General features: G+C 37.0%; 1 protein-coding gene across 1 annotated transcript; it reads left to right on the top strand.

Moving 5' to 3' along the window:
* Nucleotides 1-2,727: 2,727 nt before the first annotated feature.
* On the top strand, nucleotides 2,728-22,621 carry DDX21 (DExD-box helicase 21). The gene is made up of 15 exons (XM_063101701.1): nucleotides 2,728-2,878; nucleotides 4,698-5,138; nucleotides 6,457-6,532; nucleotides 7,286-7,464; nucleotides 8,812-8,929; nucleotides 10,261-10,446; nucleotides 11,521-11,666; nucleotides 12,394-12,543; nucleotides 13,022-13,183; nucleotides 14,420-14,539; nucleotides 15,549-15,622; nucleotides 17,132-17,291; nucleotides 18,114-18,248; nucleotides 19,297-19,341; nucleotides 20,106-22,621. The coding sequence occupies exons 1-15, from the start codon at nucleotides 2,792-2,794 to the stop codon at nucleotides 20,343-20,345; spliced, it is 2,319 nt and encodes a 772-aa protein (XP_062957771.1). The 5' UTR covers nucleotides 2,728-2,791; the 3' UTR covers nucleotides 20,346-22,621.
* The last annotated feature ends 2,941 nt before the right edge of the window (nucleotides 22,622-25,562 follow it).

The raw sequence follows: 25,562 nt of genomic DNA, 5'->3' as shown, positions 1-25,562 counted from the left end.
TTTTGGAGGGCCTTGTAGGCCTTGTTTTGAACAATTGAAGGGTTTCAGTGAAAATTGAAAAAGATTAAGCATGTAGGTAAATGCTAACAACGTGGATGGATTTAAGGGGTCTACCTGGTAAAGTTCACCTTTTCTATTAGCAAGGGTCCTAACAAAATTAATGAATAGCTTTCCATCTTTTCCAAGGAGGGGGCAGGGCAAATTTCTCTCCATTCTCTCCAATATGCAGCCTCGGGCTGCACTCAGCTTTACTCTGCTCCTTCCTTTTAGAACTCAGCACCTTCATGGCTTTACTTTTTGGCTTTTGGCCTCCTGTTTGGTACTCTGTGCTCTAGTGTCATGTAACACCTATTTGAACTTGAATCAGTTACCCTGATGTTTGATTTTTGAATATGTAAACAATAATATCTGTTCTCTTCAGCATTAGAAGTCTGAATAATGGTTTCACATTTGGGTGTGAATGTCTGAAAGCCTCACAATGCTTTTTTTTTTTTTTTTTTTGTATATTTTGGGAGTAGAGCTTAACAGTAGTTTTTTAAAAACATATTCCTTTTTTTTTCTTATTAGTAATACATGTCCACTGTTGAAAATCTGAAGAGAGAAAATGGAAGAAAATAAAAACCACCCATAATCACATCACTCAGAGATAACTACTGCTTAACATTTTGTTGTGCAGACTTTTGAATTCGAAGTGTGTGTGCATGACTGTATACATAACTTTTAAAAATAGAAATTCTCCCCTTAATTTTAAGAAAACATTACATCATCTAGATCAGAGAAAACTGGTCTGGCAGTATTGCTATTCAAGCAGAACTTCACATTTTCTATCAAATACATGTGACTTCTTTCACTTGTTACTGAATTTTATGCTGATGACTAGATTCAATATAATAGTTTGGCCATCTTTGGCCAAAAAGGGCCTTTTGCATGTTTCCTCTTGCAATTTTGGGTTTGTGCCTACGTGCAGGTATATTACAAAGGAACTTGTATACATTATAAGATTTGGCAATTTTGCAGTTAGCAGTGTTCTGGGCTTACTCTCTTGTTGAACATCTGTTGGTAATATACATGTCCTATAGCAGTATCTTGTACAACAATATCATGTAGTTTTGTGGTTTATCGACCAGTGTGCAGGTTCCTTGAGGCAGAGATTGGGCCTTCACTTATGTACTCCAAATCCTGGGTATAATGCTTAAATCTGAGACTCTAAGCATTTTGTTGGTCAACTGATTGGTTGCATTCATGCTTGCTTTCCCGTCTTGCACACCTAATACCAGGATGACTGAAGCAGTTTCCTGCCTGGGCATATAGCTAAAATTTATTTCCAGGGGTTCTCCACCACCATTGCTATGTTAATGGTCAATAAATATTTAGTGACAGACTGCTATGTGCCAGGCACCATCTGAAATTTTGAGGACACAGAGATGAATAAATCAAGGCTCCTGGCTCAAGGATATCAGAGTATAAGTTAAAAGCATTTTTACACATTTACACAAATTGTTTAAAAAATTGAGACTGTGAAATATCAAATGATAGATGACGTGAAACAAAATTTTCCCTTAAAAACTCTCAGATTAGAAAATGTGCAGTAAAATTTAATTCATGAAATATAGAAATAAAACTGTTCCAGCATTTTTCTTTGTCATAAAATGTATTATTTTGAATTGTCTTTCCAAATACTTGTGACACACTTGTGAGTTCTAATAGTATTAGTTTATTGTGCTCTATGTGTCAGGCACTGCCAAACCCTTTTCATCCACTATCTTAACTGATGAAGTAGATTCTGTTATCGCCATTTCATGCATGAGAAACTCGGGTTCAGATTAAGCAACGTGTCTAAAATCATAGCTCAAAGAGTAGCAGAGGCAGAGTTTCAAATCTGCCAGATGTGATTCTAACCCATTTTTTAAAACTACTGTGATAAATTGTCTCCCAATTTTTTGGATCGCTAGTTCTTCAGAAAAAGCTGAACAATACTGTCATTGATCATTCTACGGCTATTTTTCTTCAACTGCTTGTAGTATATTGTGCAAATTATGCATGACTAAGAGCCCTTGTTAATTTCTAAGAGGTCTACGTGGTTTGGGTACCCCTTCTATTGGCCCCAAGGCCGGTTTTGGTGCTTCTCCTCTGCGCCTTCAAAACAGTGGACACTTGTCTCTCTCTCACCGGTCTAAAAAGCTTCTTGAGGACAAGGCTCGTGTGTTCTGATTCTCACGTATGACACAGTGAGTGCTCAGGGGATGTTTGTTGAGTGCACGCAAGAATGAACGACCGGACCCGACTGGATTCTGGTTCTTCTCCAGGCTCGCGGGTTTGGCCGTCACTTAGAGTTGACGTTTCCACGAAATGATTAAGAACACCAAACACCCTGCGCATTTGTACAGGGACGGACCTTGCAAACTCGAGCAACCTAATACACTCGTAAAGCACTGAAGAGGCGCCACTCAAAAGCAACTAGAAGCCTTCATTTACCAGGCTGGGGCTAGCGAGAATCTGGCCAGTGTTCCAATGAGAATACAAAACTAACCTCTGTGGTTCCTTCCACTTACCCTTTTGTAGGTATTTTCTAGTCCAAGCGCTGTAAACAGTCAATTCACTAAGCCCAGCCACTACCAGCAGCCTCTGCTTTGAAACTACCGCGTGGACCTGTCTTCTTGTGCAGTCCTCTTCCGCCGGAAATGCTTCGCTACAGGAAATGACGAAACCTGGGTGGGCTTAAGGGGCCGTACTATCTCTTGCTCTCCACGCGGTTGAGGAGACTGGTCGGCCTAGCAGTTTGTGCTGAACGATGCCGGGAAAACTCCTTAGTGACGGCAGTTTGGAGTCAGACACGGCCATGGAGCAAGTGGGGATACCGCGAAAGCGAAACGAGAAGGTGAACCGAGGGACCTGGGGCAAAGCAGGGGCCGGGGCGCTGAGAGGAGCAGCGCCCCGGAGTACGGGAGAGGTGCCTGGTTTGGGAGCGCGTGGCGCCCGGCGTGGACCAGCACGTCCGGAGACCCGGCGTGGGTACGGGCAAGCGGGCGCCCAGGAGTAGTGATCTCCCGGGCCAGTGGGTGCGTTACCCGCCGGTCAGAGTCGGCCCTGCCGCGCACCGACCTCTGCCTCTCAGTTTTTACGCATCCAAGAGTCCGGGATCTCTGGTAGAGGCCGGGTCGGAGCTCGAGAGAGGGCCGGGTGTCCCTGGCGACTGGGCACCTCGCACCTGAGAGCAGAGTTGGATGTTCATGGTTTGGCCCATGTTGTTGGCTTAGACTTAACTCCGGACGTGAGTATGCGCGAAGGGAATTAATACATCAGGTCAGAGTAGGGGCTGGAGCTTTATTCTAGCCAGATCTTAAATCCGTCTGCTCACGTGGGCGGTGTCTGCAGTGACATTCTTTTTACTCTAGGAAGAGAAGTACAGTTTGTTTTCCGGTAAGCAGCCCTTAGAAGATGACGTAATTCAATTCCTCTTATTGACCAGATTTAAAGACGTATGCTGTATAGGCCAGCAGCTTTTGGTAGTCCTAAATTATCTTGACAGCCGTCCGCTCCTTTCTTGTTGCTTCTTAAGGCAGTGATTTAACTTGTGACTGAGTCTCTGTTCTGAGATAAAGTCAGTGGGAACAAAGATTGTCCCAGAACTTGCATTGTACATGACTTAGAATTTCCTTTCCTTGCTGTTTCTGGGTCTTTTTGATGGGAACTCGTACAATAGCAATATTTAGGCGTTGTAGGAAACCGCGAGAGCACAGACTTGTATCCACAGATGGGGAGGTAGTGGTCTTGGTTAACTTCGCATCAGTGTGTTCAATTTTGGGATGCTCAAATCAAGAGGGACGTGACCAAATTTCATTACATTCCAAAAGAGACCACCCAGTCCCCAGGATGGGAAACCCACTCTTATTTGATGGAACCGAAAAGAACAGGAATCCTGGGGGGAAGAGACCGGCTAGTTTTTCACACATTTGAAGGATGATCATGTGACAGAGATACTCTTAATCTATGATTTGAGAGCAGAGGTCAGGCCTTCAATTTCAGGGAGGCAGATTTCAGCTCAAAATAGTAGTCTCCATACTTCTGGGGCTAGAAAGGTTCTAAGGCTACAACACCTGCTAATTGTTTTCAGTAATATGAAAAGTTGAAAAGGATCGGAAATTTCAGATAGTAGCCATAGTCATCTGCTTGGTTTGGTTTTGAGGTTTCACCCCTTCCATATCCTTGTAACATCTGCATTTATTTTGTTTTGCATTAAATTAAGTACATCTTTTTTACACATGAGATGACAGATTTTGAATTTGTATAGGTTTTGGTTTCATGAAGTGTCTTTGTGTAAATTCCTTTGTGCTTGTGAGATAGACAAGACACAGGCATTATTAATTCCTGTTTTACCTGTACAGGAGTTTTAACAGAAAGAATAAATCCGCTTAACATCATCCATCTGTGGACATATGTGGCCTTTGTTACTCTTTCAGAATTAAATTTGGACTGTACTTGATTACTTTCTATAGTATTTAGTTTAGAGCCTTTGGAGCATCCCATGAACTACTCCAAATTCCTTATGAAAATCTGGTTTTATACCCTGTACTGGCCGGCCAGCAAAAAAAGAAAAAGAAAAAAGTCTGGTTTTAACAACTGTTTCACCATCATAATAAATTATACAAATGTGTAGATGGCCCTGTTCAATGTTTGTATTTCCTTTAATTTTTCAGAAAAATAGAAAAGAGAAGCCAAAATCTAAGACTGAAGAGTCAGCAGAAGAGGAAGAAACTATTTCCCCCAAAGCTAAAAAAGTTAAAAAGAAAGCAGGGCCTTCTGAAGTTGACATGAATTCTCCTAAATCCAAAACGGCAAAAAAGAAAGTGGAGCCATCTCAAGGTGACATTGTTTCTCCTAAAACCAAAAGTGTGAAAAAGAAAAAGGAGGCCGTAGAAAAGAAAGTTGTTTCTCCTCAAACAAAAGTAATAAAAAGTGAGGAGCCTTCTGAAGAAGAAATTGATGCTCCTAAGCCCAAGAAGATGAAGAAAGAAAAGGAAGTGAATGGAGAAATTGGAGAGAAAAGCCCCAAATTGAAGAATGGATTCCCTCATTCTGAACCCGACTCTAACTCCAGTGAAGCTTCCAGTGAAGAAAGTAACAGTGAGATAGAGCAGGTAAAGTTGCACTTAAATAGATAGAATGTATTTTCATTTTTGTTTCAGATAAATAAGTAGGTAATTGCTGCAAATACTATTGAACAGAGGGAGGAAATTTGAATGTCAGGCACCTCAGGCATGGAGTGGTACCTTGAGCTGGAGAGTGAGTCTTTATCTTAAAAATTTCTGTGTTAGAATGCCTCTGCAGACAAGCAGATCTGTTTAAGCTTAGGGAAAGTCTTTGTCTGCTTATTTGCAAGTGAGACATCAGTAGGAGAGAGAATTGTATAAATGGGCCTTAGCTTCCTTACGAGGGATTTAACCAAGTAGATTAAATAGAACCACCGAAAAGGTGTTTGCTCGATTGCATAAGGCTTTTTATTTAGGCCATTAACTAACTTGAGTTGAACAGGATGATTATCCATATGGAACCTATTTCTGTTACCTTTCAGAAATTCAGTCATTAAAGAAAAATTCTAATTCTTATTTATTTATTTTTTTAGTTAAACATCTCAATTAGCTTTATTGTGACTCTAGAATCAGGCAACACATTATAAGAATAAGTGTTCCTGAAAAATTCTAATTCTCATAAATTTTCTGTTTGCTGTAGGTCATGATCAGCATTTATAATTTATTCCTGATTATGAAAGATATGTGATCTAGAGAACTTAGAAAATGTAGAAATTTGCCAAAAAGAGAAAAAGCTCCCTAGAATTTCAGCATTCATTCATTCATTCAGTAAATATTAAGCACTTTTCAGGTAGAGAGGTAATCTGTTGTTAAATTTAAGTATTTTTCCCATCTTTATTTTATTTATTATTTTTATTTTTCCCATCTTTAAATATTAAAAATGCTTAATGGTTACAGAATCCATCATATAAATGTTTAGAAATTTATTTAATTATCACTCTGTTGTTGAGCACTCAGGTTTTTTTACTATCAAATAGTTCCACAGTGGCCACTACCTCATAAATGTTTGTTCCTTATTTTCTTTGCATGTATATGAGGGATGTTGCTGTGGAAAAGGGCTAATGTCCTTTTCAATAGTATGTTATTGGTTGTGGTTATAGAATAGTTTTCTTACTTGAGACTGAATCTGCCTTCATTAGTCACACATAGTATATGTGCAGTATATATTTGCTAGATTTTTCTTTTGCTTTTATAGATTATTTACGATATATTTCGATTTGCCTGCCAAGGTTTTTATGTCATTTTGGTTGATTTGAAACTTTTAAAAAGTGTTTTAGAATAGCTTTTGTTTCTTTCTCAGAAGGCTTCTCTGTATTAACTTGTGTTGTTAGTTACTGATTTCTTTCTCTGGCCCTTTATGTGATAGGAAATACCTGTGGAACAAAAAGAAGGCGCTTTCTCTAATTTTCCCATATCTGAAGAGACTATTAAGCTTCTCAAAGGTAATATTCTTGGAAATACTGTATAATGTTAGAACATATTATTTAGAAGCATGGCACTCCTTTTATTGAGATGAACCAGGGCTTTTTTTTTGCAGCTGGCCATGAACCAGTACGTATTTTTATTGTTAGACAATATATACAACCATAAAATGAAGTAGTCTTATATATTCAGTATAGGACTATAGTAGTTAGTGATGGACTTTGCTGCCACTTAAACAAGTTGTTAAAATGTATTCAGTACAACATGTATATTCGGAAGTGTAATAACTGGTAATACTGGTGAAATTAGATAATTAGTTAAAGTTATGTTAGTGTTTTCTTTTTTTTCTCTTCCACTTCTTAAGGCACCTTATGTTAATGATGCCAGCCTGAATCAATTCATCTTAACAGTGCCTGTGAACTAACTAGGTAGCCATAGATGCTTGACTAGGTGTTATCTAAATCAGCACAGTCTGCAAGGCACCAGATTTTCAGGCTTATACTGGCCTATGAATGAGATTTCATGACAGGTAACTTAATCTCTTAAAATAATAAATATTGTCTATAATTTGGTGCTTTAAAGTTTGTTGATGTTTTTCAGTCAGGTGGATTCTTTACCATCAGAATGCATTTGAGCCTGACTTTGTAGATGTTGACGAGAAGAGAGAACTCCTTAATTCTGGAGTAACAGAAGCATGAGTATGCTTCAGTCCTTCAGAATGGCTAGTATTTTAAGAAATGCAATGTGAGGTAACACAGTTAATTTGTTTGCAGGCCGTGGGGTGACCTTCCTATTTCCCATACAAGCAAAGACGTTCTACCATGTCTATAGTGGGAAGGACTTAATTGCACAGGCACGAACAGGGACTGGGAAGACATTCTCCTTTGCCATCCCTTTAATTGAGAAACTTCAGGGAGAACTGCGAGACAGGAAGAGAGGTCGTTCCCCCCAGGTAACTATCTTGAACACACACCTCAGAGGCTCCAGATCAGCACAAGAAGAAACATCTCTTGAGAATTGTTTACATACAGTACTGTTTTTTATTGGGTTCTCCTTAACAGCACCCATTGTATTTACTGTGGATCTTTATCTGAAGTTAAATGAGGATAATTCTTTTAAGACTGTTGGCCACAAACCCTGTATATTTAAATATTGTAAATCTGTCCCATGGTTTTGATTATCTGTATTAATGCTCATCATATTCCCTGGGGCTCACAGCTTTGGTCAGGTATCTACCGTTTTTGCTTAGATGGAGAAAGCATTTTCAGTAGAGAAGCATGAATGGAAGGAGGGGCACTCAGAGAGGTGGAGAGGACAAGCCCTCTTTTCAGGATGCTGTCCATGGGGTTCGTTTCTGAAGAAGCTAGCATTTGTCAAACTTTAACCTCACTGAAATAACTGGGGATGCCCATGTTGTCACTTTGCTTGTGAGTTGCTGTACTTGTCTTTCTGGCCTAACCTCACTTGCTCACTGGCCTTTTAGTGTCCATGCTTCCCCCTCACTAATTATTTGTCTACTGCTGGTCCCTAGCATCTAGAATAGTGCCTGGGACATAGTAGATGATCAGTAAATATCTTTTGAATGAGTGTGTATTAGGTTGTTCTTAAATTTCTTTCATGCTGTTACCCTATTCAAAGATTTGTACTGGTTTTGTATCGTATGTTCTATTGGATCAAACTCACGTTGCTGTAGGATTCAAAGCCCCTTACAATATTGGCCCTGCTGTATTTGTCTTGCTTTGTTCTACTTCAAATTCACTGTAGTGTAGATGTTAAAAGACTGTAGGTTTTGGAACCCAGCTGCCTGAAGGTTCTCCCTCTTTGCCTTCTGGTTTTAGTCAAGTTATTTACCCTCTAATACCTATGTCAAAAGGTTGTGAGAATTAAATCAGAATAGTACATGTAAAGTATTTAAAAGAGCCTATGACATAGTAAAAGCGCAAATATTAGCTAACGTTTTCATCCTCAGTATTCCTTGTTCAGGTTATTCTTTTCTTGGAATGCTGTTCTAGTAGCCCCATGAAACTTTCCCCCATTCCTTCAGCCTGCTCCATGTAACCCTCTTATAGCACCATATATTTGGGCACCTACTTGTCTTCTGATTGGTAAGATCACAAGCTTTTCTTAAGGGTAGATTTGTCAGGAACCGTATTTAAGATCCTTCCACCTACATAGTACATTGCAAAGCACATAGTAGATGTTTTGAAAATACTTGTTAGGATGAGTTGAACTTTCTGGTGAATTCCAAATTAAACAAATACTGCACAATACTTTGAATTCAATTATTTTTCCTTTTCAGGTACTGGTTCTTGCACCTACAAGGGAGTTAGCAAATCAAGTAAGCAGAGACTTTAGTGACATCACAAAAAAGCTGACAGTAGCTTGTTTTTATGGTGGAACTCCCTATGGAGGTCAGAGTAAGTACAATAAATTGAAAAGTGAGGGAAGGAAAATGCCATCATTGTTGGATGCCCTAATTGAATTTCTTCTGACCTTGACATCTGGCTTCTTTACCTAGTCCAGTTGTTCATGGTGTTTTTCTTTTTTCTTTTTCTTTTTCTTAAAATTTTATGTATTTATTTTGGTGGCTGGCTGGTAAGGGGGGATGTGAACCCTAGACCTTGGTGTTATTAACACCGTGGTCTCCATTTTTAAGAACATGGTCTTGTGATGATGAGAATATATAGTTCTTAGGACTTTTGTATTATCTATCTATATTTATCTAAAGGCTGTAAAGCTAACTTATTGAACCCAAGAAAACAGAGTCCAGCTGGGCCCTGGGAACTAGAAAGGCAGAATTCAAAGTTATTCTTTTTATGTCAGGACTTTGGGTCTCTCTTCCTCTTTTTTCATCTTGCTTTTTACTTGTTGCAGACATGTTTTCTTTTCTTAGAGCCCAACGGCCAAATGTTGTAGCCCCAGCCTCCAGTATTTTATTACTTCCCAGTTCAAGACCATGAAGCTTTATTATATAGAGCAGATATATAATTTAGGAAGATATTAAAGGCATTTAAAAAGATCTTAGCATTTGGCACACAAGACTTGTCATTCTTTCTCTCCAGCTTTGGTGGAAAGAAAGAATCGTATGGTTGGCATCAGAAAGACCTGAATCTAGACTCTGCCTGCAGAGTAGTTGTGTGTTCAAGTTCAAGATGTTTAATTTTTCTGTGCTTTAGTTGCCTCATCTATAAAATAGTTACTAAACTCACCCTGTAGAGCTGTTGTGAGGATTGGATTGGATAATGTGTATAAAGTGCATAGTGTGATACTAGATTGCAGTAGCAATCCAGAGAAGACCTGCATTATTACCATCTCATCCCAGTTATATTGAACTCTTCCATTTTCCTGAACATCCTATACCTTCTAGGAATACTTGCCTGTCTATCCTGTCTCCTCCCTATACCTGCCTACCCTGTAAGTTCTTATTTCTGTGAGGTTCTTATTCTTACTTTGTCTGTGAAACCTTGATACTTTCCACCAGCCAAGGAAGTCATTTCTCTCCTGGTGCTACCATCCCCCAATGGAACGTTTTTCTATTATGTCACTTAATACATTGGACTGTCACTTACATGTTTTTCCTACTAGATTAGGAGCACTTTGAAAATATTTAATTTCATTACTTAGCATATTACTGTGTACTTGCAGTTTTTTAATAAATATTTTAGAATAAAAGTACGTTTAACTAGTACCTCAAAATGATAAAAGGGCTTTTTTAAAAAACAGCGAATCTTATTGGTGTTTTTTATAGTTGAACGCATGCGAAATGGGATTGATATCCTGGTTGGGACGCCAGGTCGTATAAAAGACCACCTGCAGAATGGGAAGCTAGATCTCACCAAACTTAAGCATGTTGTCCTGGATGAAGTTGACCAGATGTTGGATATGGGTTTTGCTGATCAAGTGGAAGACATTTTAAGTGTGGCATACAAGAAAGGTAAACTCCAAATTCAAGAAGATAATAAAAGGGACCAAAGGAAAGGTAGTGATTAAGTAGTCTTCTAAGAGATAAATGAAGCTTTGGGAAATTGGAAGCTGATTTATTTTATTCAGGAAAACAATATTTTTTAAAAAGTCATGAGGTATCACATAACTTCGATGGGGAAGACTTGGGGAAGTAAAAAAAGACAATTCCGTATTTTACCAGCTTGATGTACTTTGCTTTTGGTGTATTTCTTCCTGACTTTCTGTGTGTTATTGTATATATGCGTGTGTTAATTATAATCTTATTGTTCATATAAAAATTCAGCATACTGTCCCATGAAGTGGTTGGCCGTGATTTGATTCCACCATCTACCTGTTTCAATTTTTATTCAGTATAAACAATTCTGCTTAGTCACTTTTATGAAAATAGCTTCCCTCACACCTCAATATATGGAATTGGGTCTCTCGGATAGATTTCTAGAAGTGGAATTATTGAGTTAAAAGATATAGTTCATGCTCCTCAATATACATTGCGGAATTGCTTTCTAAAAGAGTTCTACCATCTTAAACTGCCATTTGAAATCTATGAGAATGTAATGGTAGTCTTAAGTACAAACAAACGAAAAATAGTAGCTGAACTCAGAATGAATAGAAAATAAATTCATAATATATTGAGGAAACACTAGGGAGCATAGACAAGTATAGAATCTGTTCAGGTGTTTATTATAGGTTATTTGTTTAGAAATCTATATTGGTTAGTTACTGGGCTTCATGAAATAGGTGCTGTCCAGTTGGTAGGTCTTGCTATGTGGACAGATTTCCTTTGTGGTCGATAAAGTCCGATGGTCAGAAGGTAAAATAAGTTTAAAGTAGTTTTACTGTTTCAAGTATCTTTTACATAAATTGCTTCAGTGGTATTCTTTGCCCATTGGGAAACCTCTGTCTTTCATTTTTGTGTCCTTAAATGCCTAGCTTGGCCTCAAGTGGTTGCTGATTAATGTTGATAGACCCTGGAAGTGCTAGGTGAGGTGGGATACTATGTAGGTTGTTTTGGATTATTCATACTGACTTTTTTTTCCCCCCAAAGATTCTGAAGACAATCCCCAAACATTGCTTTTTTCTGCAACTTGCCCTCATTGGGTATTTAATGTTGCTAAGAAATACATGAAACCTACATATGAACAGGTGGACCTGATTGGTAAAAAGACTCAGAAAACAGCAATAACTGTGGAGGTAAATGATTCATTTAGTTGCCGAAATTGGTATAAAATCGTATATCATTTTCTCCTCTCTCAGAGTATTAAGACTGGCAAATACAAACTCTTTTTCCACATAAATATTAAAGCCATGTGAAAAGCCAACTAAAGATATATTTCTGGTTGAGTTATATATGATATCTGTGTTTTCTAAATTTAATCATCTGGCACCTTGATTTCATTTCAGAATTATTTGGAACCTAAAGCTATCTGAATTATGTAAATAGAAATTACACATAGAATTTGAACATGAGAGAGCAGTAGAGAAATCTAGTGCTTTGTGTTGAAGCTGTTTTCATCTTAGGGTCCAGTACAGATGAATTACTTTCACCTGAGGAACAGACCTGTATAACTGACTACAGATTGCATTTTTAAGTGGATGAAAGGGCAAAACATACAGAAACTTTTCTCATTGGTATCTTGTAGGCATTTAGGAAATGGCATTTCTTTTCCTACGTTTTTGGGCAGAAAATAGATAAAGAAGCCAGATGCTCTTTGGAGAAAGGGAAGGGGCATAGAGGACAGACTATGTTACTCTCTGCTTTAATGATTTATTTATCTCTGAGTAATGGTGGCAGCAGACAGCTCTATCAGGCTTGAGCAGTTGCTTCCTGTACTGAGACTTTAGGCCATTAAATGTTGAGGTGATTTCACATTCTAGCAAGCCTTCACTAAATAGATGTTTTTTCTTCCTCTTTTACAAGCATCTGGCTATCAAGTGCCACTGGACTCAGAGGGCAGCAGTCATTGGGGATGTGATCCGAGTGTATAGTGGTCATCAAGGGCGTACTATCGTCTTCTGTGAAACCAAGAAAGAAGCCCAGGAGCTGTCACAGAATGTGTCTATAAAGCAGGTTGGTCCTTCCCCTTATGCCTGTCAAGCTGGGAGTGTCAATAAATCTTCACCTTGGCATATCTGCTCTTGGTGTGTTTTTCGTTTATCCAGTGACTTCCAGTTTATTTTAGCATAGAAATGAGAGGAAGCTTCTTTCAACTAGTGGTCAGAGTATATATGTTAGGGCTCACTTAATCTGTCAGTCTCATCTTACAGATGAGTAAAGGGTGGATTCAAACCTGATGTTACACTGACAGAGTTTGATCTCTTGTCTGATATTCTCAACCTTAGTAAGTACAGTTGGATACAGTTGATTTAATAACTGGATTTGGAAATAATTTTGAGGTTTGTCTATTTAAGACATGTTTTCCTCTTTGCAATATTTTCAGCAGGAGGATCACCAAAAATATGAATATCTTACGGGCCTAATTTATGATGAGAAAAAGTACCTGTATTGTTGGATCTGGTATTCTTAGACCAGTTTATTTATTTGACAGGATGCCCAGTCATTACATGGAGACATTCCACAAAAGCAAAGGGAAATCACCCTAAAAGGTTTTAGAAATGGTAATTTTGGAGTTTTGGTGGCAACCAATGTCGCTGCGCGTGGGTTAGACATCCCTGAGGTTGATTTGGTTGTACAAAGCTCTCCACCGAAGGTATGTGTTTTATACTTAGTTTTTTTTTTTTTTTTTTTTCGTCTTTTGGGTATTAAAACAAATTGGAAGTTGTATTGTTTACTTGCATACGATTAGTAACAGCTCTCCTTTGAGTGCTAGCATGCTAAGGATAATTTTAAAAAATGAACCTGTTATGAGACACTCCCCTCAGAGCTGACAGTTGAGTGTAAGGGCAGTCAGTGGCCAGAGGTCGGAAAGATGGTTTCTGGTTAGAGAGGAGTCCTGGAAGGCTTCATGGAAGTATGGCAATTTTGAACTGGACCTTGAAGAAGGTTAGAAGGGCTTAGATGAGATGCAGGTAGGATAGATAAATACATGAACTAGAGGACAGAAGAGAGAAAAGGCCTGTAGTTAACTTCTGTGATTAGAGCTGCTTAGGTTTGTGGGTTATGGGATCCTCTGGAGAGGGCCCTGAAGCATAGTTTATGTTTATGTTGTAGACAGTGCTTCACATAAGTAAAGGTCAGTCTAAAGGAGCCTGTTCAATTATTTCCAACCTGATGACTCTATAACCTTCCCCCAAACTGGCAAATCCCTCACAATTAAAGGTTGCTTACAATAACAGAAAAAAACCTGATGACTGTGAATTCACCAGTTCTTAAAAAGGAAAGTCCTGGTAAGTGTGTGACCTAGACATTGTTCTATAAGCCTGTAGACTTGTGTTGTTTGATATGGTACCTACTGGCTGCATGTAGCTGTTGAACACTTGAAATGGAGCTAGTCTGAAATGAGGTAAGTATAAAATTACACACTGGATTTTAAAAAATTTTTTAACATTTTATTATGCACTCTGGTTTTTGAAGACTTATAAAAAAAATAAAAAATACCTCATTAATAACTTGTTTTACATAGATAGCATATTGAAGTGATGAGTTGGATATATTGGATTAAAATATATTATTAAAATTAATTTAACTTTTTTCTTTCCAGTGTGGCTACTAGAGAATTGAAAATTGGAATTACACATATACCTCTATTGGACAAGCACTATGTAGATAATGCTGTCTGCAAATTTGCCTACAGGATAGGGACCACTATTCTAGAGGTTTTTAAGATTGCCACAGGTCCTTAATGGAAATTGAAATGCTAAGGAACCTCTTTCCTCATGCCTCTGGGTATATAACCACACTTTTGAGTGTTCATTGAGCTCTGCATAGGCTGCTCAGGTGTTTGTCTCTTTTTGTTTAGTGTCACTCATATATTTTACTTCAATAGGATGTAGAGTCCTACATTCATCGTTCCGGGCGGACGGGTAGAGCTGGAAGGACAGGGGTTTGCATCTGCTTTTATCAGCACAAGGAAGAATATCAGTTAGCACAAGTGGAGCAAAAAGCGGTAAAATTATTTCTTTATCTTTCATTCAGCAGATTTTGAGTTTTACAGTTAGTCTTTTATTTCTTTATTTAACTTCTATTAACTTTAAATAACTACTTTTATTTCATGACTGAAAGCTTATTGTTAGATACTTGTTGTTTTATATGTTGTCCTATGATATAAGGTCCATTTTGAAATAACTTTGCATTGAAAACAGTGGTGTTATTTTCATATGTTTGAAAGGCAGTATTCAGATAATGATGATTTGAAGGCACCAGCAGTATTTAAGCAAGGATTAGGGGGTTATAGGAAGTGCTTGGAAATCAGAAGGATGGGGGTATGTCAAAAGGATAAAAAGGGAAAAGATTAATTTTCCTTACAAGAGAATTCTAATAATTTATATAGATACTTCCCCCTCCACGAGGTGAAACTTAACCTTCCTCCTTCCCCTGAGTGGACTGCATTTAGTGACTTGGTCGCAAAGAATAGAGTGTGGTGAGGGGTGAGGACTTTACAGTGGAGAAACCAGCAAACATTACCTGATCAGGTGACAACAGGTGTGCCCCTGATAAGAGTGGTAAGATGGGCATTTACCTCTGGTATTCTTCCCCCAAACCCATAACCCCAGTCTAAGCATGAGAAAAATATCAGACAATCTCAAATTGAGGGACATTCTACAAAATCTGACCAGCACTCCTTCAAACTGTCAAGGTCATGAAAAACAGGGAGAGACAGATCTGGAATAAAGTCTGGGATTCAGTTAATAGTGATTTAGCAATGTTAGTTCTTAGTTGTAACAAATGTACCAAAGTAATGTAAGGTGTGGACAATAGCAGAAACTTGGTACCTGCTGTACAGGAACTCTCTGTACTATCTGCAACTTTTCTACAAATCTAAAATCATTCTAAAATTAAAAGTTTATTTTTTAATGTTATAAATACACTTGGTAAATATAAAAAAATTAGGGGGCTATTAATCTTGATGGAAGCAATTGATGGCCATTGTACATTAAACTGTGGTTTTCTTATAGGGAATTAAATTTAAACGAATAGGTGTTCCTTCTGCAACAGAAATAATAAAAGCTTCCAGCAAAGATGCCATCAGGTACGTGGTCTGTTTTAGTACTTATTCTATATATACATGTCTTTGTGCGGTAATGAGATTTGACCTTTTAAAATGTATTTTATTTATTATTTTTAACAATTGGCAACCTGCTTATCATAAAAACACTCAAGTTTGCTGAAGTAGAATTTTACAAAAATAAATATTCACATTTCTACTCATCCCCACCCACTCCTGTTCACCGAGGGAAACCACTATTAATAGATTGGTTTGTCTTGGACATTTTATGGAATGGTATCTTAGATATGGTGCACGTGCTTCTCATCCAGTGACTGAGTAGATTGGATCAAAGATTACATTCCAAATCTCCATTAATCTGGTCCCACATGTGGTAGAATGAGAGTTGATTGTTTAAGTTATAATAAATATCAGGATGGCGAGGATTGGGTTAACTAATAGTGTTTGTCAGCGGAGATGCTACTGGCATTGGGGGCAAGAGAATTGTTTATTGTGTGAGATTGTCCTACAAATTGAAGGATGTTTAGCTATTTAGGGTCTTGGCTATTATTCCTGTGCAGCATATTCCTGGGGGTGAATAGGATGGGTATTATGAAAACCAAAACTGTTTTCCAGGTGCCTTCTAGTGTTGAGCTACATCTGCTAAGGAACCACTGAGTTTGAGCATCATTTTTAGAGTGCCTTCCACAATGACTATTATAGATATGAGAAATACTTGTGTAAATAATAGGCAGGGGGAGTTCATGATCAAAGGAAATGCTGGGTATCGGTATATTAATTAATAGCCCAGGAAAGTTCTACAAATGAAAAATTTTAACTCAGCATTTTCCAGTTTTATTTTAGCATGGGATGCTTTTCTTTAAAAAAGCCCTGCAGACAGGGCTCCATAGGTGCCAGTTAAGGAAATTTGGGGTTGGCTGGCCAGGAAGGAGAAAAGAGACAAAGATGCTGGCCTCTAGAGTAGCAGCGTCATGTAGCCTTGCTCATCCTTAGTGGATGATCTCTTTCAACTTTGAGATGTGACATTATTGCCAAGATAATAGTGGCCCCCTAACAAATGTATAGTCTCATAAAGGTCCCTATCATCTTTAAACCTGTTTTGGGAAAAGTAACACATGCTTATTGTATAAAAAAATTCAGCATTATTTATCATCACTTTTATTGGCAGTCATAGCATTTCATTGTATGAGGGTACTTAAAATGGTTCATAGAAAGATTTTGTATTGTCTTTCAATTCTTTTTTCCATGAACTTTTTTGAAGTACCCTTTTATTTGTTTTATGGTTTATAAACAGTCTATACTGATGTACATTTTAAAATTGTTGGTTGGTAAATTGGAGTTAAATATAACCAAAGGAATTAATTTATTACTATAGAAATGTGATGACTATATACAGTGCATCAAAATGATGTGTTACACATGTGAAAGATTTGGTTTGAAACTTGATTTATCTTGAATGGTTTTGTCTTGGAAATGAAATCTGTCCACTTCTACTATAATTTCTAACAAATATACTCTTCAATCAAACTGTAGGCTTTTGGATTCTGTACCTCCCACTGCCATTAGTCACTTCAAGCAGTCAGCTGAGAAGCTGATAGAGGAGAAGGGAGCTGTGGAAGCCCTGGCAGCAGCACTGGCTCATATTTCAGGTGCCACATCGGTAGACCAGCGCTCTTTGATCAACTCAGATGTGGTAAGGTTCTGGGTCAAATTTCTGACACTTTGTGATTGGGGTTTGAGCGGGATTTGAAGGGGTTCCATTTAAACTAACCAGTTTTCATGTTCTTATGAAGATAGGAACGTATTAACTATTATTTGACCGTTTCCATGTTTAAACACACACACATATTCAGATCCGTAGAGGCAGAAAACAGATTAGTGGTTGCCAGTGGCTGGGTGGAGGTAGGAAGGGTGGTGGCTGCTAATTGGCATGGAATTTTTGTGGGAGATGGGGGGGGGCAGTGTGAAATGTTCTGGAATTTCAATAGTGGTTATGGTTGCAAACCTTGCAAATATGCTTTAAAAAAACCCACTGAATTGTATGCTTTAAAATGGTATTTTATGGTATGTAAATTATATCTTAGTTTTTTAATCCTAAAATAATCCCAAACATATAAGCACATAAATGCATGTAATAAATTTGCCCATAATGTCTAGAGTTTAGAAAGTATATGCTTTTATTACTTTAAGTTGAAATTTTATTGAGATAATTGTAGATTCACGTGTCATTGTAGAAATAATACAGAGAAATCTTTTGTACGCTCTGCCCAGTTTCCTCCAATGTTGATATTTTGGAAAACTATAATGTCACAACCAGGATTTTGATGTTTATACAATCCACTCATGTTACTCAGAGTTTCTAAGTTTTATTTGTACTAATCACGTGTTTGCACCTGTTTGTGGTGTATGCTTTTAGGAAGAACTTTTCCAGAAATAATTTAGAATCATTAGGGCAGGTGTTAATCAATTAGGTTTGTTTTTGAGACTTTAATTTTGTTCCTCTTTCTTCCATAAGGGTTTTGTGACCATGATCTTGAAGTGCTCAATTGAAATGCCCAACATTAGTTATGCTTGGAAAGAACTTAAAGAGCAACTGGGCGAGGATATCGATTCCAAAGTGAAGGGAATGGTCTTTCTCAAAGGAAAGCTGGTAAGGCTGCGGCCAGTATTGTGACCTTGCTTTGGCTTGGTGGCTTTATGTAAACAGGAAGACAGCGGTGGCTTCTCCTTGTTCTATGGGGATGCTGCATCTTTTCACTCTAGTCTTCCCTGCGCAGTCCTATCTATATCCATGACCCCCAGTTGCCACTCAGTCACAGACAACCACCAACCTGAACCATTCTGCACACAGTGCCAAAATTTGAAGATTCACCTGCTTCCCTTTCAGCTCCACCTAGATGACTTATTATATAACTTATTTAGAATCTTGAATTCAAAATCAAAATCTAAAATTTTGCTTCCTTGTGTTCTTCTGAGTTCTGTGCTCTGTGAATGGCATAGATAAGCACAGCAGTTCTCAAGTATTTCAGTCTCATGACCTCTTTACATTCTAACAAGTGTTGGGGACACCCTAAAGCTTTTGTTTATATGAGTTACATCTATTGATATTTGCCATATTGGAAATTAAAACTGGAACTCTAAAACACAATATCATGTTTTTAATACTCTCACAGGAGGCTGAATTGTGAAAAACTAGAAAATTAACAATAGATGATCAGTTATTTTTCTGCTTTTAGTTAGGCCATGCTTAATAGCTAGCAGTGCCTTTCTCATGGAAGACAGTGTATTGTAAAGGTTTTAGAGTCATACAGACCAAACTTTAAATACCTGTTCCACCTAATAGCTTTGGGGCCTTAGACAATACTCCTAGCCTCTCTAAGCCTCTGCTTCCTCTGCTGTAAAATGTAGCTGATCGCTGCTTGAGAATTAGCAGAGTGTGATATTCTTAGCCAGTATATTTTCTATAGTCAGGAGGTTCTAAATAGTTTGAAGGGTTTTTTTTTTTTTTTTTTTTTTTTTTTTTTTTTTTTAAATATTGCTTGGCTTTCTGTTGTTGTGCTGTTGGGTGTTGGCGTTGGTCTAAAGTTAATACCTTGTATTCATTCCCCCGCCCCCACTGCCCCCCATAATACCTGGCCTTTTGGTGTATCATTTAATGTATATTGGTTGAGTTAACTACCATTTGCTTTGATTTCTAGGGTGTTTGCTTTGATGTCCGTACTGCAGCAGTAACAGAAATACAGGTATTCATTTCTCTTGGATTTTAAAATTAACATATTTAAATTATAAAATGCTCATTATGAAAATACAGAATAGTAGAATAGAAAACAATAGCTCTAGTTCCCTTATTAAAATTGAGAATTAAATTTTGGTGTTTTTGTCGTTGAGTCTGCTGGTTTTCCTTTTTTCCTTTCTACAGGGTTGAACAATATTCAGCCCCCCCCATATATGTTATACAGGTTTTCATAGACATTTTATTATATTTAATTTTAATTTAATTTTTATTTTTGGTGTCTGGCTGGTACAGGGATCTTGGTGTTATCAGCTCATAAACATTTTAAATTTCAACATCTTTATTCAGAATTGCTGTGAGGTTGTTAGCTCAGTTGGTTAGAGTGCAGCCTTGTAACCCCAAGGTCACAGATTCAGATTCCCACACTGGCCAGTTGCCAAAAAACAACAAAAAAAAGAAAACTGCTGTGAGAAATGTGTTTGTTCTGTGATACATTCATTTTATTGCGTTTGACAGCTGTAGTAATTGAATTGAATAAATGATGTAGTGATGAAGGCTAATTCTCTTAGTGAAACTTATTTTCCTACACTTCAGTGACACTGGCTTTTGGGCCATGAAGATAGGTACTATTTTTGACCAGTAACCTTGTAAGCATGTAAGTTATAAACCTAGTTTTTCTTTGGATAAATGGCAAAAATGAGGTTTTTCTCATGCCTTTTGAAACCAAATTTAATTAAAATCAAAGCAGGTAAAAACAAAACCTTTTTTCAACAGGAGAAATGGCATGATTCACGACGCTGGCAGCTCTCTGTGGCCACAGAGCAGCCAGAGCTGGAAGGACCACGGGAAGGATATGGAGGCTTCAGGGGTCAGCGGGAAGGCAACCGAGGCTTCAGGGGACGGCGGGAAGGAAATAGAAGCTTCAGAGGACAGCGATCAGGAGGTGGCAACAAAAGTAACAGATTTCAAAACAAAGGCCAGAAGCGGAGTTTTGGTAAAGCATTTGGCCAGTAATTAGAAGTAGAGGATTTATATGGCAAAAACAACTATGTTTGGCAGCATGGAACAGGACATTGTTTTTCATACAAAGTTAAAAGCACATTTTGCTTTCTTTTGGCCATTTGCCCAGTCCTCATCTCTTCCAGAGAGACAAGCTTCATCTAAATTATTACATCTGATCATGATCATTTGTAACTTTATTGCTACTTCTTTATCAGGTTTTCCTTTTGAAAAGGTATGTGATTCATTACATTTTTATTATAATGCATTGTCTGTAGATTACGAGATAAAATTAAGCATGTATCTGCCTTTACTTTGTTAAGTTGACTTGTCTGTATACTTAAGAGTATTTCTTAATAGAGTCCGTCCCTAAAGTAAATACCTAAGGGAATGCAACAATCTGTGGAGGACCACTTTGAGCTTCAGGAGGGGAGTCAAGGCTTTGTTCTGTAATTGGCATTCCTGTACTTATGTGGTCTTATGATGAGTCTTCTGTGGATTAATACTGAGCAGTGTTCTAAAGCGAGATTTCAAACTTAGCTAGGTTGTAATGCAGTTTATGCCAGTGTATACTCTAGATTTGGAGGATGTAATACATTCATGTGTATACTCTAGATTTGGAGGATGTAATAGATTAGCCACAGTTAGGTGCATCTTGGTAAATTTTTAGCTTCTGTTTATAGGGTGATTTGTGGTTCGGTGAATTTTACACAGATGGTACATTTTAATAGAAAGCCTGTGTCTAAATTGACTCCATACTTTCTCTGTAAGTAAGGAGGTTGGATAAATAGTGATAAATGATAATGCACTCCACTTATTCCTATTGGAAGATTAACATTGTTTACCCAGAGGAAATTAAGGGAGAAGGGGGCACAGATTTGCATCGCTGAAGAGTGTCAAAAAAATTTCTGAAAATGTTCTTCAAATGCAAGAAGGAAACAAATTCATAACCAGAGAGAAAAGAGCAGAACAAATGAAGATGCATGGTAAAGCATGCTTTTAAAGGTGAAACTTAATGGATCATTAATGTTTCTGGTGGTTAACTTCTAGTGGGCAAGCTGGGGTTTTTAGGTAGAATAATCCAATTAAGTTTTTCAGTGGCCTAGTTCCTATAGCCACAATATAGGATCTGTTTCTTTATATTCAACTGCTACTCCATGGAAAGGTTTTAGCTACTTAGGGACTTGCTTTTAAGACAAACTGTAAGGTTAAGTTGTTACTTTGATCGAACTGAAGAACTTAATATAAGCCATGGCTGGATAACTCTGCCTGAATTCTCATATATTTCTCTGGAAAACGTTTCACAATAGCACAGAAGCTTAAGAGTGGTGTTGTCTTCCTCCCTTAATTTATAGGAAGATTAAAAATACGTGGTCTGTCTTGTTTTCATTTCATTGCTTTGAACAACTAAAATATTTGTAGGCCCTGGTTTCTCTCAATTTTCCTTATTATCTAACTGCCTTTTACTTGATCACCTTGCTGTTTGGAGCTCTGATAGCCAACTCAGCCTTAGTGCTTGAGTTAACATCCTTTTTCTATAAGAACTTAAGTTCTATCCTTGAATCCTGACAATCTTGTATTGTGTTCTCAGAATTCTCTTTACTTTTATTCCTTTGTCCATTTGTCAATTTTACCAGTTCTGTTCCGTAAAGCTTCCCGTCAAGCCACAGGGGAAGCTGTTTGATAACAGTCCACATGTGCCTTGTGCCTTGTGGATTACAATGTTTTAGATTCTGGTTTTGTCCAAATACTGGGCATGCTTTAATTAAAAAAAAAAAAAAAAAAAAATTCACAATTTGGATAGGAATGAGTACCGTATTTAAACAGATTAAAAGGATATGGTACCTGTCTTTTAGGAAGGAACAGTTAAACCTTGACGTGGATTAGCCTAAAGAAAAATCAAGAGTAGGAGGGTAAAGTAACAGGAATTTCACTTCACACAATTTAATTTTAAGAAAAACATGGCTGTTTCAATAAATGAAACTAAAGTTTCTCTTGGATCCCAGAATTCAAACCATATTTATAAATGTGTAATTCAGATACTATTTGGTTTAAATGGATTTGTTGAGCTAGCCTGGGAAATGTTATCATTTTTACTATTTTCTACAGAGAAAATATTTTCCAATTTACCTGTCAAACAACTGAGTAGACTTTTAAAATACAACCCATTTTTAAAGTTGGAGCCATCTGTGCAGCGCTTTCTCTACACTTGTACATAAAATGTTTTTACTGTAAAATGAGCTAATATTGAAAAAACTGCTTTATGCCATAATAAAAGTATTAGTACTTAATATTTTGTTTTTGGTGGCCTTTTGTTTTCTAAAATGAACATAGCTTGAAATTTGTAGTATAAAAAAATGCTGGGTATAAAAATTCAAACATAGAAAAAAAGAAGTAAAATTCACCCTTATCTAACATTTTGGTAAATAGTCTTCCAGGTATTTATTTATAAAATTGAAATCATTCATTTAGTTTTATGAATTGCTTTTTTCCATATTTACTGTATTGTTATTGCTGTTTGTAGTAGAATGTTTTTAGAGCAGTTTTGAGTTTACAGAAAAATTGAGCAGAGTACAGTTTACATGCCCCTACCCCCACACACAGTTTCTCCTGTTATTAATATCTTACATTTGTGTGGTTCCCATCAACATGTTGTGCACACTTTTCTGTAAGTATAGAGCTACGATAACATTTATGATGACTACATGTTATCTCATAGTGGATATGCCACTTGAACATTTAACCAGTACTCTGGCTGGCCATGTTGGTTATTTCTAATTTTTCACTATTATAAACAACCTTGAAATTATTATCCTTTTGTAAGTCTTTACACACTTGTTTGTAACCTTAAGATATGTTATCTAAAGATAGAATTGCAGGATCAAAATGAGTGCAAGTTGCTCTAAATCAGTACCAATTTATAGCACACTATAAACTATGACAGAACCTGTTTCCCCACATCACTGCAACACTGGATTTTGCCTTTGTCAGTCTGCAGTGTGCATAATAATATTGCATTGTTTTTATTTGCATTGTTTAATTGAGTCAAGATTAACATTATACATTGGCTTATTTGTAATATTTTTGTTAATTATCTATATATTTGTCTTAACAGTTTGTCTGTTGGGGTCTTTTTTGTTGAAAGGGTTCTTTGGGTATTAGTGATGAACTTGTCATGTAGTTTTCCAAATTTTCATTTGTCTTTTAACTGTACGGGGTATTTTGACCTATAATTTTATTTTAAAATTATTAACATATTTGTAACTATTGGTCTTTTATCATTTCTGGCTGTCTTATGCTTAGATAAGTATTTCTCACCTCCATGGTTATAAAAATATTCACTCATATTTTCTTCAAGAACTCTTATGATTATATTTCAGTCTTTACTTCATCTGGGATTTAGTGTGAGGATAAAGTAGGGATCTAATTTTGTTTCCCCCCGCAAGTGACTATAGTAATTCCATATCATTTATTGAATAATCCTGCTTTATTAATCCTCTTACTGATTTTCGAAATGTCTTTACTGTATGCTTTAACTGTGAACAAATCTTTTCTTTTTCAGATAACTAAAATCATTTTACTATGTTTCTTTCTATTGGAATTGTATAGAATTGACAATTAAAATGTCTTCTCCAAGAACATGTGTTATTGCTTGTAATTTTTTTAAAAGATTTTTAATTTTTATTTTGAAATAATTTTACACTTACAAAAATGTTACAAAAATAATACGGAAAATTCTGGTATACGCTTCACCCAGTTTCTAGCAATGTTAACATTTCATGTAACCACAGTACAATGATAAAGACCAGGATATTGGGCTAGCTGGTTAGCTCACTTGGTTAGAGCATGGTGCTGATAACAGCAAGGTCAAGGGTTCAGATCCCTGTGCCAGCCACCAAAACCAAAAAAAACCCCCAGGATATTAACATTGGTACAATATTTTTCATTAAACTATAGACTTAATTCAAATTTCACCAGTGTTTCCACTGATGTCCTTTTTCAGTTTCAGGATGCAATCCAGGATCCAGCCTTGATTCCATTTAGTTGTCTTGTCTCCTTAAGTATCCTCCCAATCTGTCAGAGCGCCTCAGTTTCTTTATTTTTATACCTCGACACTCTTGAAGCATCAATAACTGTTGAAGGCAGGAGCCACTGATGGGTGCCAAAATCAGTGGGTGAAAGTTTGTGAAGAAACAGGATATTTGCATAGCCTTAAAATATCTCCCCAAAGATATTTAATTACCAAGGAGAAAATAGTAACTCTACAGTGGAGAATCCTGGCAGACACCCCATAATCGAGTGATCAAGACTTACATCACCATTAATAAGACACTGACATCATATACCCACTGATGCTCTGAGAAGGGCACAACATCTTTTTTTTTTGGTGTTCTTTTCTCAAAAAAAACAAACAAACCCTCAATTTAATCATGAATCCTCAAATCATGAAAAAAAAAACCCCATCAAATCAACCAAAATTGAGGGACATTGAACTTACTTGGCCAGTGTGGTTCAAAGGAGTCAAGGTTTGATTTATTTTTGGGGTATGTGAAACATTCAGTTGGTTCTAAGAGTCAAAGCTATATAAAAAAGTATACAATTAATCTCATTCCAATTCCCCCTTTCCATCCCCTGAAGGAACCTATTATCTCTGGTTGCTAGTTTATCTTCCTATATTTCTTTTGTGCAAATGAGCTGATAGATGTGTGTTTTCTTATATCTCCTTACATGAAGAGTGGTATCCTACAGATAATTTTTGGGCTTTGCTTTTTTTTTTTAACTTATCAGTATGTCCTGTAAATCATTCTACAATTGTTCACATAGAAATCTTCCTCATTCTTTTTTTTTTTTACAATTGCATCATACTCCATTGTGTGGAAGTACCATAATTTATTTGATCATTTTCTTATGTATGGGAATATAAGTTTTTAATATTTTGCAGTTACAAACAATACCGCAGTGAAGAAACTTGTGTATATGTATTTTCATATTGTTGGAAGTGTATCTTCAGGGTAGATTCCTAGAAGTGGGATTGCTGGGTCAAAGTGTAAGTGCATATGTACTTTTTAATTATGCATTGCAAATTCCTCTCTAGAGGGGTTGTACCAGATTGCATTTCCACCAACAATATCTGAGAATGCCTGTTTCCCCGTAGTCTCACCAACAGATCCTGTTGTCATATTTTTAAGTTTTTGCCAGGCTGATACATAAGAAATGATATATTAGCATCAT

This window comes from Cynocephalus volans, chromosome 7 (genome assembly GCF_027409185.1).
Source record: "Cynocephalus volans isolate mCynVol1 chromosome 7, mCynVol1.pri, whole genome shotgun sequence".
NCBI classification, from domain to species: domain Eukaryota; kingdom Metazoa; phylum Chordata; class Mammalia; order Dermoptera; family Cynocephalidae; genus Cynocephalus; species Cynocephalus volans.
Note: the sequence above shows the minus strand (reverse complement) of the source record. Positions and strands in the feature narration are given on the sequence as shown.

What these genes read in the sequence shown, in the direction of transcription:
- DDX21 (XM_063101701.1), top strand. Translation starts at nt 2,792, where the DNA reads ATGCCGGGAAAACTCCTTAGTGACGGCAGTTTGGAGTCAGACACGGCC. An exon ending in AAACAGCAATAACTGTGGAG is followed by an intron (nt 11,667 to 12,393) that starts GTAAATGATTCA and finishes CTCTTTTACAAG; the next exon opens with CATCTGGCTATCAAGTGCCA. An exon ending in AGAATGTGTCTATAAAGCAG is followed by an intron (nt 12,544 to 13,021) that starts GTTGGTCCTTCC and finishes TTTATTTGACAG; the next exon opens with GATGCCCAGTCATTACATGG.